This window comes from Balaenoptera ricei, chromosome 14 (genome assembly GCF_028023285.1).
Source record: "Balaenoptera ricei isolate mBalRic1 chromosome 14, mBalRic1.hap2, whole genome shotgun sequence".
Lineage (NCBI taxonomy): Eukaryota > Metazoa > Chordata > Mammalia > Artiodactyla > Balaenopteridae > Balaenoptera > Balaenoptera ricei.
This window is the reverse complement of record NC_082652.1, coordinates 26,611,006-26,627,009: the sequence shown is the minus strand read 5'-3', so window position 1 is coordinate 26,627,009 and position 16,004 is coordinate 26,611,006. Positions and strand designations below refer to the sequence as shown.

General features: G+C 43.4%; 1 protein-coding gene across 1 annotated transcript in view; it reads right to left on the bottom strand.

Annotated features, from left to right (window-relative positions):
* The window catches only part of MAPK1 (mitogen-activated protein kinase 1), an 86,425-nt gene extending 70,901 nt beyond the window's left edge, over window positions 1–15,524 (bottom strand). The window contains exon 1 of the mRNA XM_059893939.1: window positions 15,199–15,524. Within this exon, the coding sequence (XP_059749922.1) occupies window positions 15,199–15,314 (116 nt within the window). The 5' untranslated portion in view covers window positions 15,315–15,524. The remainder of the gene's footprint in view (window positions 1–15,198) is intronic.
* Window positions 15,525–16,004: the final 480 nt, after the last annotated feature.

Here is a 16,004-nt window from a genome sequence, read left to right as displayed (position 1 = left end):
TACAAATCAATAATTAACTTAAACGTGAATGGATTAAATGTTCTAGCCAAAAGACACAGGCTCGCTGAATGGATACAAAAACAAGACCCATCTATATGCTGTCTACAAGAGACCCACTTCAGACCAAGGGACACATACAGACTGAAAGTGAGGGGATGGAAAAAGATATTCCATGCAAATGGAAATCAAAAGAAAGCTGGAGTAGCAATACTCATATCAGATAAAATAGAGTTTAAAATAAAGAATGTTACAAGACACAAGGAAGGACACTACATAATGATCAAGGAATCACTCCAAGAAGAACATATAACAATTATAAATATATATGCACCCAACATAGAAGCACCTCAATACATAAGGCAACTGCTAAGAACTATAAAAGAGAAAATCGACAGTAACACGATAATAGTGGAGGACTTTAACACCTCACTTACACCAATGGACAAATCATCCAGACAGAAAATTAATATGGAAACACAAGGTTTAAATGACACAATAGACCAGATAGATTTAATTGATATTTATAGGACATTCCATCCAAAAACAGCAGATTACATTTTCTTCTCAAGTGCACACAGAACATTCTCCAGGATAGATCATATCTTGGATCACAAATCAGGCCTCGGTAAATTTAAGAAAACTGAAACCATGGGCTTCCCTGGTGGCGCAGTGGTTGAGAATCTGCCTGCCAATGCAGGGGACACGGGTTCGAGCCCCGGTCTGGGAAGATCCCACATGCCGCGGAGCAACTAGGCCCGTGAGCCACAATTACTGAGCCTGCGCGTCTGGAGCCTGTGCTCCGCAACAAGAGAGGCCACAATAGTGAGAGGCCCGCGCACCGCGATGAAGAGTGGCCCCCACTTGCCGCAACTAGAGAAAGCCCTAGCACAGAAACGAAGACCCAACACAGCCATAAATAAATAAATAAATAATTAAAAAAAAAAGAAAGAAAGAAAAGAAAACTGAAACCATATCAAGCATCTTTTCCGACCACAATGCTGTAAGGTTAGAAATCAATTACAGGGTAAAAAAGGTAAAAAACCAGACAAAGATACTACAAAAAAAGAAAATTACAGACCAATATCACTGATGACTATAGATGCAAAAATCCTCAACAAAATACTAGCAAACAGAATCCAACAACACATTAAAAGGATCATACACCACGATCAATGGGGATTTATCCTAGGGATGCAAGGATTCTTCAGTATACGCAAATCAATCAGTGTGATACATCACATTAACAAATTGAAGAAGAAAAACCATATGATCATCTCCATAGATGCAGAAAAAAACTTTTCACAAAATTCAACAGCCATTTATGCTAAAAACTCTCTAGAAAGTGGGCATAGAGGGAACCTACCTCAACATAATAAAGGCCATATACGACAAACCCACAGCAAACATCATTCTTAATGGTGAAAAACTGAAAGCATTTCCTCTAAGATCAGGAATGAGACAAGGATGTCCACTCTCACCACTATTATTCAACATAGTTCTGGAAGTCCTAGCCACAGCAATCAGAGAAGAGAAAAAAGTAAAAGGAATACAAATTGGAAAAGAAGAAGTAAAGCTGTCACTGTTTGCAGATGACATGATACTATGCATAGAGAATCCTAAAGATGCCACCAGAAAACTACTAGAGCTAATCAATAAATTTGGTGAAGTTGCAGGATACAAAATTAATGCACAAAAATCTCTTGTATTCCTATACACTAATGATGAAAAATCTGAAGGAGAAATTAAGGAGACACTCCCAGTTACCACTGCAACAAAAAGAATAAAATACCTAGGAATAAACCTACCTAAGGAGACAAAAGAGCTGTATGCAGAAAACTGTAAGACACTGATGAAGGAAATTAAAGATGATACCAACAGATGGAAAGATATACCATGTTTTTGGATTGGAAGAATCAATATTGTGAAGATGACTATACTACCCAAAGCAATCTACAGAGTCAGTGCAATCCCTTTCAAATTACCAATGGCATTTTTTTACGGAACTAGAACAAAAAATCTTAAAATTTGTATGGTGACACAAAAGACCCCGAATAGCCAAAGCAGTCTTGAGGGGAAAAAACGGAGCTGGAGGGATCAGACTCCCTGACTTCAGACTATACTACAAAGCTACAGTCATCAAGACAATATGGTACTGGTACAAAAACAGAAACATAGATCAATGGAACAAGATAGAAAGCCCAGAGATAAACCCATGCACCTATAGTCAACACCTCACTTACAGACTGAAAGTCTAAATGCTAAACTATCAACTAGTTTCTCTAGTTGCGGCAATGACAAAGAAGGCAAGGATATACAATGGAGAAAAGACAGTCTGTTCAATAAGTGGTGCTGGGAAAACATATAAAAAAATGAAATTAGAACACACTTCCTAACACCATACACAAAAATAAACTGAAAATGGATTAGAGACCTAAATGTAAGACCGGACACTATAAAACTCTTAGAAGAAAACATAGGGAGAACACTCTTTGACATAAACCACAGCAAGATCTTTTTTGATCCACCTCCTAGAGTAATGGAAATAAAACCCAAAATAAACAAATGGGACCTAATGAAACTTAAAAGCTTTTGCACAGCAAAGGAAACCATAAACAAGACGAAAAGATAACCCTCAGAATGGGAGAAAATATTTGCAAACGAATCAATGGACAAAGGATTAATCTCCAAAATATATAAACAGCTCATGCAGCTCAATATTAAGAAAACAAACAACCCAATCCAAAAATGGGCAGAAGACCTAAATAGACATTTCTCCAAAGAAGACATACAGGTGGCCAAGAAGCACATGAAAAGCTGCTCAACATCAGTAATTATTAGAGAAATGCAAATCAAAACTACAATGAGGTATCACCTCACACCAGTTAGAATGGGCATCATCAGAAAATCTACAAAGAACAAATGCTGCAGAGGGTATGGAGAAAAGGGAACCCTCTTGCACTGTTGGTGGGAATGTAAATTGATACAGCCACTATGGAGAAAGTATGGAGGTTCCTTAAAAAACTAAAAATAGAATTACCATACGACCCAGCAATCCCACTACTGGGCATATACCCAGAGAAAACCATAATTCAAAAACATGCACCCCAATGTTCATTGCAGCACTATTTACCATAGCCAGGTCATGGAAACAAATGCCCATCGACAGATGAATGGATAAAGAAAATGTGGCACATATATACAATGGAATATTACTCAGCCATAAAAAAAGGACGAAATTGGGTCATTTATAGTGACGTGGATGGATCCAGAGACTGTCATACAGAGAGAAATAAGTCAGAAAGAGAAAACCAAATATCGTATATTAACGCATACATGTGGAACCTAGAAAAATGGTACAGATGAACCAGTTTGCAGGGCAGAAATAGAGACACAGATGTAGAGAACAAACATATGGACACCAAGGGGGAAAGTGGTGGGGGGTGGTGGTGGTGGTGGGATGAATTGGGAGACTGGAATTGACATATATACACTAATATGTATAAAATAAATAACTAGTAAGAACCTGCTGGGCTTCCCTGGTGGCGCAGTGGTTTAGAATCTGCCTGCCAATGCAGGGGACACGGGTTCGAGCCCTGGTCTGGGAAGATCCCACATGCCGCGGAGCAACTAGGTCCGTGAGCCACAATTACTGAGCCTGCGCATCTGGAGCCTGTGCTCCGCAACAAGAGAGGCCGCGATAGTGAGAGGCCCGCGCACCGCGATGAAGAGTGGCCCCCACTTGCCGCCAACTAAAGAAAGCCCTCGCACAGAAATGAAGACACAACACAGCCATAAATAAATAAAAAAAACCCCTGCTGTATAAAATATAAATTAAAATTCAAAAAAAAAAAAAAAAAGAATACAACATAACCAACTAGGATTTACTCCAAGAACGCAAGGAAGATTCAACATAAGGAAAACGATTAATATGATCCTCAATGCTGAAGAGAGAAAAACCATATGATCATCTCCATGAAGGCAGAAAAGACATTTGAGAAAATTCACTTATTTATGTTAAAAACAACCAAAATAGAAGTGATGGATATTTCTGTAAATATAATAAATAAAATACACCTCAGCCCAATGCCAGCATCTTAATAGGGAAACACTAGAGGCTTTCCTGCTAAAGCCAAAAACCCACTTGAGGCCAAAATATTTTCCAATTTACATTTTTATAGGTAAGCACTACATTCTAGGATGCTAGATAAACATTTACCAGTTCTTGAATGCTACATTCTGCCTGCTGGGGTATCCAGAAGCATTCCTAAAGTTTCTATAAAACTTTAGCCCTCTTATGACTAATTTCTGTCTTACACTTTCTTTGCGGCAGGAAACAAATGGCTCTTTCCAACAGTTATGTCAGAGTGGACAGAGAATCAAAAATGTCTTTTCTTTCCAGCTCACTTTGGACTAAAGAAATAATTTACAACACTCTTAAGGAATATCACTTTTACCATCACTTGAATTAAGGGATCAGAGTTGTCCTGAAAGGATGCTTGAAAACAGCAAAACACACAACAGGTAGAATGGCTCAATGAACATTCCTGGAAATGGTAATAGATAATGGATTACTTAGCATTCCTATCAAATGGTTTCTCACTGGTTTGAAACGTAACATCAAATATTTTTATACGTCTATATGGTCCTGAAGTAAAAATTAACTCATGGGAAAGGACTATATTAATCCTTTTAAAAAAAAATATCTGTTTCAACCATGAAACAGAAAGATGATGTAATGAGGGAAATACAAGTTTGAGGATGGGTTCAGCACTGATACACTGAAAATGGAAGGAAATCTCAAATAAGCCCCACACTAAACATTTTCACATATCTACTGAAGCAATAAGTAACAGTACCCTGAACTTAGCTACTGACTCAAGATAAATCCTGGTGACCAAGGTAAATTCTGTAGGTTTTACTCTCTACTTTGCAAGCCTGACCTGTGATCAGTGGCAATTTAGGTATTAATTGGAGAAATGTATTGGTTTTGCTTATTTTCCTTATCTATGCAGCTAAAACTATTTGTTCTATAAATAAGACTGTACTTACTTTTTCCCCAGAATTACTTTTAATCAGTTCTATTTAAGAATTTCCGTATCTCTGAAACTCTACATTTTTCACTATACGTTTGTTCCCAATGACAACGTGGCAACATTAACATTTGTTCTAGGGACTTCCCTGGTGGTGCAGTGGTTAAGAATCCGCCTCCCAATGCAGGGGACACGGGTTTGAGCCCTGGTCCAGTAAGATCCCACATGCCACGGAGCAACTCAGCCCATGCGCCACAGCTACTGAGCCTGTGCCCTAGAGCCCACGAGCCACAACTACTGAGCCCACGTGCCACAACTACTGAAGCCCGCGTGCCTAGAGCCCGTGCTCTGCAACAAGAGAAGCCACCGCAATGAGAAGCCCACGCACCACAACGAAGAGTAGCCCCAGTTCGCCACAACTAGAGAAAGCCCACACGGGGCAATGAAGACCCAATGCAGCCAAAAATAAATAAATTTATTTATTTAAAAAAAAGAAAAACAAAGAACATTCCTTCCAGCCACTCAGCTAAAAACTCTCTCTTAGCCAAACACACGTGAATAACCTAATCACTTGAGGTAAACTATTACTCTGGAACAACAGTATTAGAAAGTTCTTTAACTTTATAGTACAGAAAATAATTTTCCTCAAGGCTTTAATTTTGGGCTTAAATGATTTATCAATAAACTGAAAAAAGTATCTTAGACATGTTTATGATAAGTACTATAAAAAGAGAAATAAAAGGAAACTATTTATTTATCTATTTAGGCCACACCATGCGGCTTGCGGGATCTTAGTTCCCTGACCAGGGATCGAACCCGTGTCCTCTATAATGGAAGCGTGGAGTCCTAACCACTGGACTGCCAGGGAATTCCCAAAAGGAAACTCCTTAGAAGGAACCTAAAGCCACGGCCTGACCAAACCTTTCTAATCCTCTCTTCAAGCCACTCCCATTCAGCCAGGCACCCATAGACCATGAGCTCCCTGAGGACTAGATGTTTCGTTCACCAATGTAGTGGAACAGCTAGTGCGTGCCTGGTGTACACATACACTATGTGTTGATTTAATTAGTAACTGGGATGCCCAAGTGGAGTTAGCTGCTCTGTCCAGAATGATCTCAGAACAGTGTTTTTACCACACGACACAGTAATTTATTTCCTTATCAGTCTGTCTCCAACAATGCACTGCAACATTCCTGAGGGAGAGCAGGAACATGGACCAGGGTGGGCACAGGAGATGCTCTGATTGTTAAATCAAAGAATGGGAGAGGAGACTTCCCTGGTGGTGTAGTGGTTAAGAATCCACCTGCCAATGCAAGGGACACGGGTTGGATCCCTGGTCCGGGAAGATCCCACATACCGCGGAGCAACTAAGTCTTTGCGTCACAACTATTAAGCCTGTGCTCTAGAGACCACAAGCCACAACTACTGAGCCTGCGCGCCACAACTACTGAAACCTGCGCTCCTAGAACACGTGCTCCGCAACAAGAGAAGCCACCTCAATGAGAAGCCCGCACACCACAACAAAGAGTAGCCCCCGCTTGCCGCAACTAGAGAAAGCTTGCATGCAGCAACAAAGACCCAACGAAGCCATAAATTAATTAATTAATTAAAAGAATGGGAGAGGAAGTTGCTCAAGATCACATAACTGGAACTCAACACACTTACGTGACTCCAAGTCTAATATTTTAATTTCTGCATGTTCTGCTTCACACCCCAAGATGATACTCCAAGAGACTGCGCCGAGGGAGGATCCAGGTGTTGCCCATTTACTTTGAGAGCGTAACAACAATGACAGCAATTAACCAGATACTAAGTGCTCAGCACTTCACCTACATATCTCATTTAGTCCCCCCAACTCTGGGGAAGTGTATTGCTATCACCTTTCTACAGGTGAGAAAAACAAGTGCAGCTCACATACAAGTGTCCAAAGCCCATGTTCTTACCCAGTCCATTGTACAGACTCCCAGAAAGATGATAAAACTCTGGGGTGAAGGCTGTGGACAGGGATCAGAACATGGGCCTCAGATGATCTGGTCTGAAGTCAGTCAGTGAGTGGGTGGTGGGTTCTTAGGTGTTTACTGTTAGGCTGCAAAACTCACATGTTACACATATATTAAATACTAAATAAATTTTAAAGATGCCACCCAGCTTAGCTGCCACCACCATACTGCCACAGACAGGAAGGCAGAAGAGCCCTAAAAGCAACTCATAGCCCTTCTCCCGCCTCAACTACTTCTCTCTCCCCTCTCCTCGCCGACAGGCCTCAACAGCAGGCAAGGTTCCAGCTCAAGAAGAGCAGGCAAGCAGCACCAAGAACTTTAACCCGGAAAGTCAGTAGTCAATGGGAGACATATTTTGACCACTCCCAGCCCACTGTTCATACCTTAGAGTTGTCTAGCCTCATGAGATGACTCCAATTTGGGCCTCAGTTGACTAGACCAGAGGTGGACACTATCCCAAGGTGGATCAGATTCTCTACCCCAGGAATCGGATCAGAGTGCTCTCGGCCCCTGGGTGTCAATAAACTGAAGACACATACCTTCGAGAAGCTAGGGTCAGCTCTCTTCTGCCAAATGCATGAAGATGTGGTAAAAGAGAAAAGAAGAGGAAAAAAAAACAAACAAAAAACAAAACAGCTGTGCAGAGAGATGCGGGACGCAAGAAGATTTTGTAAATGTAAAGAGAGAGGGGGTTAGTGCCTTGGTCTATTTTCTAGTTCCTGGTTACAACCATACCTGAAGCTTTAACTACTTTTCCTGTCCCTGAGATACCATAAGAAAGATCGCTGGATCTTAACCATAAACTCCCCAATTTCTACAATCTATTTTCTACAAGTCGTGCCTGAAACGGTCAGCACTCTTCCATACCTTTCACTCAGCTAGCTCCAAGTCATTCTCCAGGTCCCAGCTTAAACACTACTTCTTCCAGGAAACCTTCCCAGACTACTCCTCAAACTCTTTGCTCCACATTTGATAACCCTCCAGCAAGCACTCTACACCTCATCATACTCAGTAAATGTGATTACTTTCCTTTTGAACTGTAAACACCAAAGAGTAAAAACCACTTCAATCCCACTGCTTAGCACATAAATCAAGTACAAGCTTAATAACGTTAATAAATGAATAAAATTCAAGAAATTGGTGGAGGTAAGTAGAAGGAATGAGAAGAAATCAACACGACCCTCCTGATAAAAACTAAAGCTGCTTTGATCCTACCTCCCTCACACTTTCCAAGTATCTAGTTCTTCCCTCTTCCATCTCCTCAACAGGCCCAAGTTGGCTGACAATCATTTTATACTTTGGTGCCAATGCATTCAGGAACTAAGGCTGGAGGAAGCATGTTTCCAGGTAACTTGCTATAACAGAGGAAGGGCTATAGTAGTGGGGAAAAAAAAAAAAAAATCACCGGTTTTGAGGTCTAGACAAATCTCAGTTCTATTATATATTTACTGGCTGTGAACCTTGGACACGTTACCCAAGATCTGGTTTTCTTACCTGTAAAGTGAAAAAAATATCTCAAAGATGAGGATGAAAATGAATTTGAAACCATAGCGCCTAAATCAAGGCAGGCTTGCAACTAATGTTAGTCAGTTGGTCATGGCATATCCCATGCAGACCCCACCCATACACTCCACTTCCCAGCTCCTACTAGCTGTGGATGGGTTCAGAACCCAGAGCCTACCCTAAGACTGAGCATCTGAGAGATCTTGGAGAATGTCTATCCTGTTGGCTTTCCAATGTATGGGAGCCCCAAGAGAAGCAAACAGGGAGAAAAAGCATTTCAGGGTTAGGCAGGTAGGTAGGTAGAACAGGCTGAATGCATGATGGTGAGGTAGCTCTAGATGTTTGTTGGAGAATCAGTTGTTTTTTACTTAGTAGATAGATATGTTAATGTGAGATGAGGAATAAATTACAGATGATTCCTGGGAAAACTCAACTTGGATGCTTTTCATGAGACTCCTTTTATAAATACTTGAGAATTAAGAGCATTCCCATTAAATTCATGGGAATGGCCTATCAGTTAGAGCTAACCACCAGGATGTTATTAATATCACATTTAATTTTGTTTGAGTTTTACTTGCACTCAAAACCGTTCAGAAACTGTGGATATTCTGCTGCTCATCTAAGCTGGTCTCCTCACATCTTTGAGCTCCAAAAAGCATAGAAAAGACATCTTTATTAAAAGTTAAATTAACAGTTAACAAGCAAAACTATGAATCTGAATCCAGATGCGTTTCCAGGTCTCAAGCCTTTATAGATGATATATACTACTGCTAGCCCTGCCTTTCAAACAGGTGGTACAATTACCCAGCAGGGTTCCAGGGAGGGCAGGAGGGAGCACTACAGCAGAGAGCAATAAGCACAAGTTTACACAGGAGATGAACCTTAGAGGAAGGCAGGACTTGAATAGGGCCCAGTGTTTCTTGGGGATGGGCTGGAGGGAAATACTGCTGGCCTCTTAGCACGATGGTCCTCCAGTGCAGGACTACACTGTGAGCTGCAGGTTGTTCAGCACATCTGCCTTGACCATACACACACCAAAGGCCAATAACACCCCCCAATCAATTTAACAACCAAAAAACAAAACCTAACCCACATACATTTCAAAATGCCACTGGAGAGGGGGTAAAAATCACACCCACTGAATACCCCTAGATAAGAAGAAAGAAGAGAAAATAAGCACAAGCAGGTAGAGAGCATAAGAGAGACAAGGAAGGGAACACAAAATGTGATGAGGAACTGGCAGAAAAAGGGAATCCTCTAATGACTTTCACCTAAAAAATCAAGTCTGAACTCAGTAAACAATGTCCTTCAGAATCTGGCCGGGCCCATCCTAACTGTCTCAACTCCAGCTTTCTTCCGAAGGCACTCAACCCATACCCCTAGCTTCCCAAACAACTCCTGGTTTTCCTGACCTGATGTGCTGTTTTCATACTTCTGTGCCTTTGCATGTTCATCTTCCTCTACCTAGAATGCAGTTCTCAAGGCAAACTCCCAGTCACATATCAACATCCAGCTCAAAAGTTTGTGAAGCCATACAAAGACAGCCCCCTGTCACTCAGGCCTTCTTTTTTCCTCACAATACTGCACACGTCCCTTGACACTGGTACATTCTTTGCATTACTGCCCAACTCCATCCCACTATCTGGACTAAGAGCTACTAAAAGGCTGGGACCATGTGCATCCTAGCATATAACATGTGCTCAATGAAAGTTTTCTGAGTGAATAACCTTGTATGAAAGGTTATTTAAAAGGCTAAAATGTAAAAAAAACAAAAACAAAAAAACAAAAAAACGCTAAGACGTGACACAGGGCTTCCCTGGTGGCACAGTGGTTAAGAATCTGCCTGTCAATGCAGGGGACATGGGTTCGAGCCCTAGTCCAGGAAGATCCCACATGCTGCAGAGCAACTAAGCCCATGCTCCACAACTACTGAGTATGTGCTCTAGAGAGTCCGTGCTCCGCAACAAGAGAAGCCACCATAATGAGAAGCCTGCACACTGCAACAAAGAGTAGCCCCCGCATGCAGCAACGAAGACCCAAGGCAGCCAAAAAATAAATTAAAAAAAATTTTTTTAATTAAAAAAAATAAAACATGACACAAGCAAAAAGCAGACAACAGATATTTTCTGTTACTGAAAACACGTATTTTCTCAACCTGGGTCTTTGGTTGAGTATCACTTAGGGACCAGATTAGGATGCTCTATCACTTGCAAGCTGGGTGTCCATGGGCAAGTTAACTAACCCCTCTGTGTCTCAAATTCCCACTTAAAGTAACCACCTTGGCAGTGTGAGGATTAATTAATGTATGTTAATTAATTAATGTATGTATGTTTAAAAAACAAAATGTAACAAAAGTTCTATTAGTCTGCCATAATGACAAAAAACCTTCACAAGACAGGATATTATACCATCAGGAATGTGATCACAATGAAATTTTAGTTGGAACCATCTGGTTTTTTTTTTTTTTTTTTAAGGTCTCACATATTACTGAGCCAAAGCACTAGTGCACGAACACACAAAGAGAAAAATCATTTTCGCAATAAAACACATCCAGCTGTTCAGATAGTAGTGATGTTCTCAGAGTGACAGGGTAAGATGCAGCATAAATATGTGTGCCACCTCATGTGCAAGGCTCCTTATAGACCCAGCTTGGTTCTTCTCCAATGTCTTCTCTTGGAGTTGTATCTGATTTTATTACCAGTTTTCACTGGAATCCATTGGTGAATGGGACGATTCTGCTTTTGTTTCTTGGCCAAGAATCGCTTGATCCTCAAGTCTTGTGAGAAGGCATGGTGAGGAGCAAACTCAACCACACACAGGATGGCAGAAAAGAGAAGAGAGCCCATCTGTTAGGAGAGTTGAAAGTTAACAAATCCAACAGCTGTTCTTCCAGCTGCACGGTGCTCTCTACAGTATTTAAACCAATCCCTAATGACCACGACCGCCCTTGGCTCCTTTGATAGTGCAAACTCTGGTTCTCTGGTCTCTGACCACATTTCCTCCATCCTCTTCTGTAACTTGCCCTCTATTGACACCTAAAGTCAGACATTCCTTTGGCTCAGCTCTCACATTTTCCTCATCTTGTCCACTCTCAAGGCTTCAATTAGTGTCTCTATGGAGATGACCCCACGACCTCTCAGTCACATTTAGAAAGTGTTTCAAACTGAACTTATCCAAAATACTTATCTTAATTAGATGATCAAGCAAAGAGCGTCAATTTCTCCTCTTTCATACCATTTTTTTTTCCCCTGATTCTTATACATCTCACCAGTCCTCAGCTTCCTCTTCCTCTGCCCATCTATTAAAAGCACTTGTTTGCCAGAGTTACCTCTTTGGTCTTTCTGTTCTGTCTCACTGGTTCTTAACCTTTCTGGGATAATGGACCCTTTGAAAATCTAATGAATGTTTTGGATTGTTCACTAAAAAGATAAACATACAGAACATATGCATGCAATTTCACCTAACCAATGACCTCAAATAAGAATCTGTGCTCTGGACTTCCCTGGTGGCGCAGTGGTTGGGACTCCGTCTGCCAATGCAGGGGACACGGGTTCGATCCCTGGTCCGGGAAGATCCCACATGCCGTGGAGCAACTAAGCCCATGTGCCACAACTACTGAAGCCAGTGTGCCTAGAGCCCGTGCTCCGCAACAAGAGAAGCCACCGCAATGAGAAGCCCACGCACCGCAACGAACAGAAGCCCCAGCTCGCTGCAACTAGAGAAAGCCTGCACGCAGCAACGAAGACCCAACACAGCCAAAAATTAATTAATTAATTAATTTAAAAAAAAAAAAAAGAATCTGTGCTCCTCCACCCAAGACTATCACTTACACAAATTTTCATCTCCAGATTTTACTTCCCTCTTATTTTCAAGATGCCTTCTGGATACAGCTTAAATGGCCTAAAGGCATCACAAACTTAACAAATCCAAACCAGAACTCACTATTTCTCCTCAGCAAACCTCCTCTGCCTATACGGTATTCCTTCTCTCATAACAGCACCACCATCCTCCCAGGTTCCCACGCTAGAAGCCTTGGAATTAACAGCCATGTCCATGCCACATCATGAAGCCTGGAAATCCCTCTCAAATCCAAATCCCACCTCTCTCACCTCTTACCCGTTAAGACCTCACTCATCATCCTCTGCTTCATCCCACCTTGCCATGATTAGAAGTCCACCACTCTTCTGACAAAAACCCTGTTACTGATTCTGTCTTTATAAGGGCTCTCATCTCCATCTGCTATCTTCCATGCCCACTATACTACTTCACCTCTAGAAGTTTACAACAGCCTAGTTGATTCCCCACCTCAGTTTTTTTTCCTGTCATTTCCACCAGTGTTGGTCTGTCCTCCCCCCAAATTCCAAAACTGACCATGTGCCTGCCTCTTTTCAAAAACATTCATGCATCTCCACTGCACAAATATACAACCAAACTCAGTTTTGCCTTTAGAGTCCTCTACAAGTTTGTCACCTAAATACTTTTCCAGGATTAGATTCCACAGCTCAAACTGTCACTTTCACCCTATTATCTTTCTATCAAAATCACACTCACTCCTAAAGGCCGAATTCAAACTCCACTTTTCATCTTTATATCCTCCACTTGATGATTAGGAAAGGACTTTGCAAGAAAAAGGCAAATTCCTAATGAACTGATTCAGGAAATGAAAAAAAAAAAACTTTTTTCCTGAAAATCCTTAAATCCTTCTGGAAGCATTAAATTTTAAAAAAAGGTCACTATTCAAATATTAACATTTCAATCAAGAAATCCTCCATAAACCCAGCATTGTTAACCAACATTTACTAAATGCTAATAGTGTATGATGTAGATTAAATTCTTATATTAAATAAATATCATCAACCTGAAGATAAAAAGCTATAATCTGGCCCCAGATTCTAATTCCAATAATATTTGTACTCGGATCTTACTTAAGAAAAGAACATCACAGTAAGAGGACTTGATATTTCACCTGACAGAGACTGAGAAGGTCAAATAAGTCTACAACAGTGACAGAAAATTACCAGATCTAAATCAGCTTCAGATTTAAAAGAAACAAAAAAACTTTCAACTGAAATGTCATAAAACTAGTTTTTTTTAGTACATATTTTAAAGGGCTGAAGGACATGATGGGCAATTCTGAACCTCTCATAAAGAGACATGTTTACTGGCATACTTACCAGCAGGTGCAACAGAAGTGATGCTGCGGGCAGTACTTTCTCTCCGTTACATTCTAGGACCTTATTTCTTTTAGGCCTGACCTAATTTAATTCCTCTTTTGGCTCCTAAGCCTCTGAGTTCATGTTAATTTTCACAGTTGTACACTGTGAAACATTTTGCTCCTGAAGAGAATGAAAATACTCAAGATTCAATTAAAGTCTTTTTTTAAAAAATAATTTTAACTAACACTTGGCAAAACATGCCCTCTATGGTATTTCTAAAATTATGATCATTCAAATTTGAATACATTTCCGAAACAGAAATGCTTATAAGAGTAAAACACCCTAAAATTCTAAAATGATTAATAACACTATTTAAGGAAAGTGGAGTGTAATGAAAAGAGCTGCAGCAACTGAAACAGGATCTCAGTCTCCAATCTCAAGTATGCCTCTTTAGTTGTATGACCTTAGGAACTGGCTTCACCTCGAAATACTTTCTCATCTGAAAGACATCACCGCGTTCCCCTCCCTCCAGCTGTTTGTTCAAATAAAATGAGATAGTGGACCTAGCACAGTACCTGCCACGAAGTGTTCAATAAATATTAGTTCGCTTCCTTCGTTCAACAGAAAAGACACACTCATGAGAAGATTTCGGTGTAAGGGAGTCTACACTTGCACAGGTCTTCACCAGCACAAAACACGACAGCTAGTTGGTTCTAATGAAAAACACGACCGTCACCCCCATTCCACAAACGTTTCGGTGAGCTGGATCGAGACGAGAGAGCCTGAATGTGATTCTGCAAGAACTCCATTAGGGCTGCACACATACTGACCACTAAAGCATTAACAGGGAAAGTCCACAGTAATTGTGCTAAAACGTCTGGATGCCTTCATGCTGGTAAGAGAGCTCACGCGGGGCAAAAGAAAAGTCAAATTAGGCCCAACTCCAAATGACTCCTTAATAAACCAAAAGAGCAATGCTGGCTTATCCTTCCTGAAACGCTAGCAGTACGGTATTAAAAACCGTTTAAAGACTTCAAGATTGAAATATTCCACAACGAACACTGGTGCCACTAACGCCTTTTAGAAAGCCTGCGTAGGAGAGCCCCCCTGGCACCACGGAAGGCACTTAACGAAAGCCGTTCGCGGAAAACGCAAGCGAGGGGAGGAAAATCATATGATTATTTTGGAGCTGTGCACACACGCCGCGGCGAGCATCCGAAGGAATTCGAGGCCGCGCTGCGCGCACATTGGGGGCGGGGGCGCCTCGCTGCCGGTCCCGGGGTCCCGGCCCCGGCCTCCACCCCCCGGGCCCAGCGAGGAGCAACGCCCAGGCCCGACGGCCCGGCCCGGCCCGGCCCGAGGCCCCCAGCTCGCGGACGGCGGCGCAGCCCGGGTGGGGGCCGAGGTCGGGGGCCGGGGGTCGGGGCCGTGCCGGGGCCCGGGCGAGACCGCGGCTGCGTCCGCCAGGCCCAGGCGGGGGCGGCCAGGTGGCGGGGCGCGGACACTCACCACACCATGCCGTAGGCGCCCTCGCCGATGTACGAGAGGTTGGTGTAGCGCGGCCCCACGTCGAACACCTGCCCGCGGACCATCTCGGGGCCCGCGCCCGCCGCCGCCGCCGCCATGTTGGCTGCCGGGCCGCCGCAGCCGCCGCGCTGGGCTCGACGCTCCGCGGCCGCTGCTCGGCCCACGCCGCGCCTCCCGGGGGACCGCGCCGCCGCCGCTGCAGCCGCCGCCGCTGGCCAGGAGGGAAGAGGGAGACCGCCGCTCGGTAGAGCCGAAGAGCAGCCAGCAGCTCGGACCGACTGCCTGCCTGACTGACTGACGGGCGGGCCGGCAGGCGGAGGGAGGGGCGCGCGCCGAGGAGGGCGTCGGGCGGGGCCGGGAGACGTGCGCGCGGATTGGCTCCCCGCGCCCGGGGGCGGGGCTGCGCGGCCGGCGGAAGCAGCGCGCTCGGGGCGGGGCACTGCGGCGGCTCTGCGGGGCGCGGTCACGTGCACTCGCGGGAGGCGGACCCCTAGGCACAGGGCACGCGGAGGCTGAGCCAGTGGGCCGGTCGGGCCCAGGAAGGCAACCACCGCCATAGTCCACCGCGCGCCCCGGCCAGGCTTGTGCGAGTCCGCGACCCACACGGACTTAGAGGCCTCGACACACGGACAGAAACCGGAAGGGTGACCGAGACCGAGTAAGACATTTGCATCCTGAGAAAGTGTGAAACCTAGAGGTGGAGGCCGAGAGGAGAGGCCAGGACGGGACCCGCTGATCAGACAGAGGCTCGTTCAACAAGTGTTACCCTGATCCTGTGCGTCCACTCT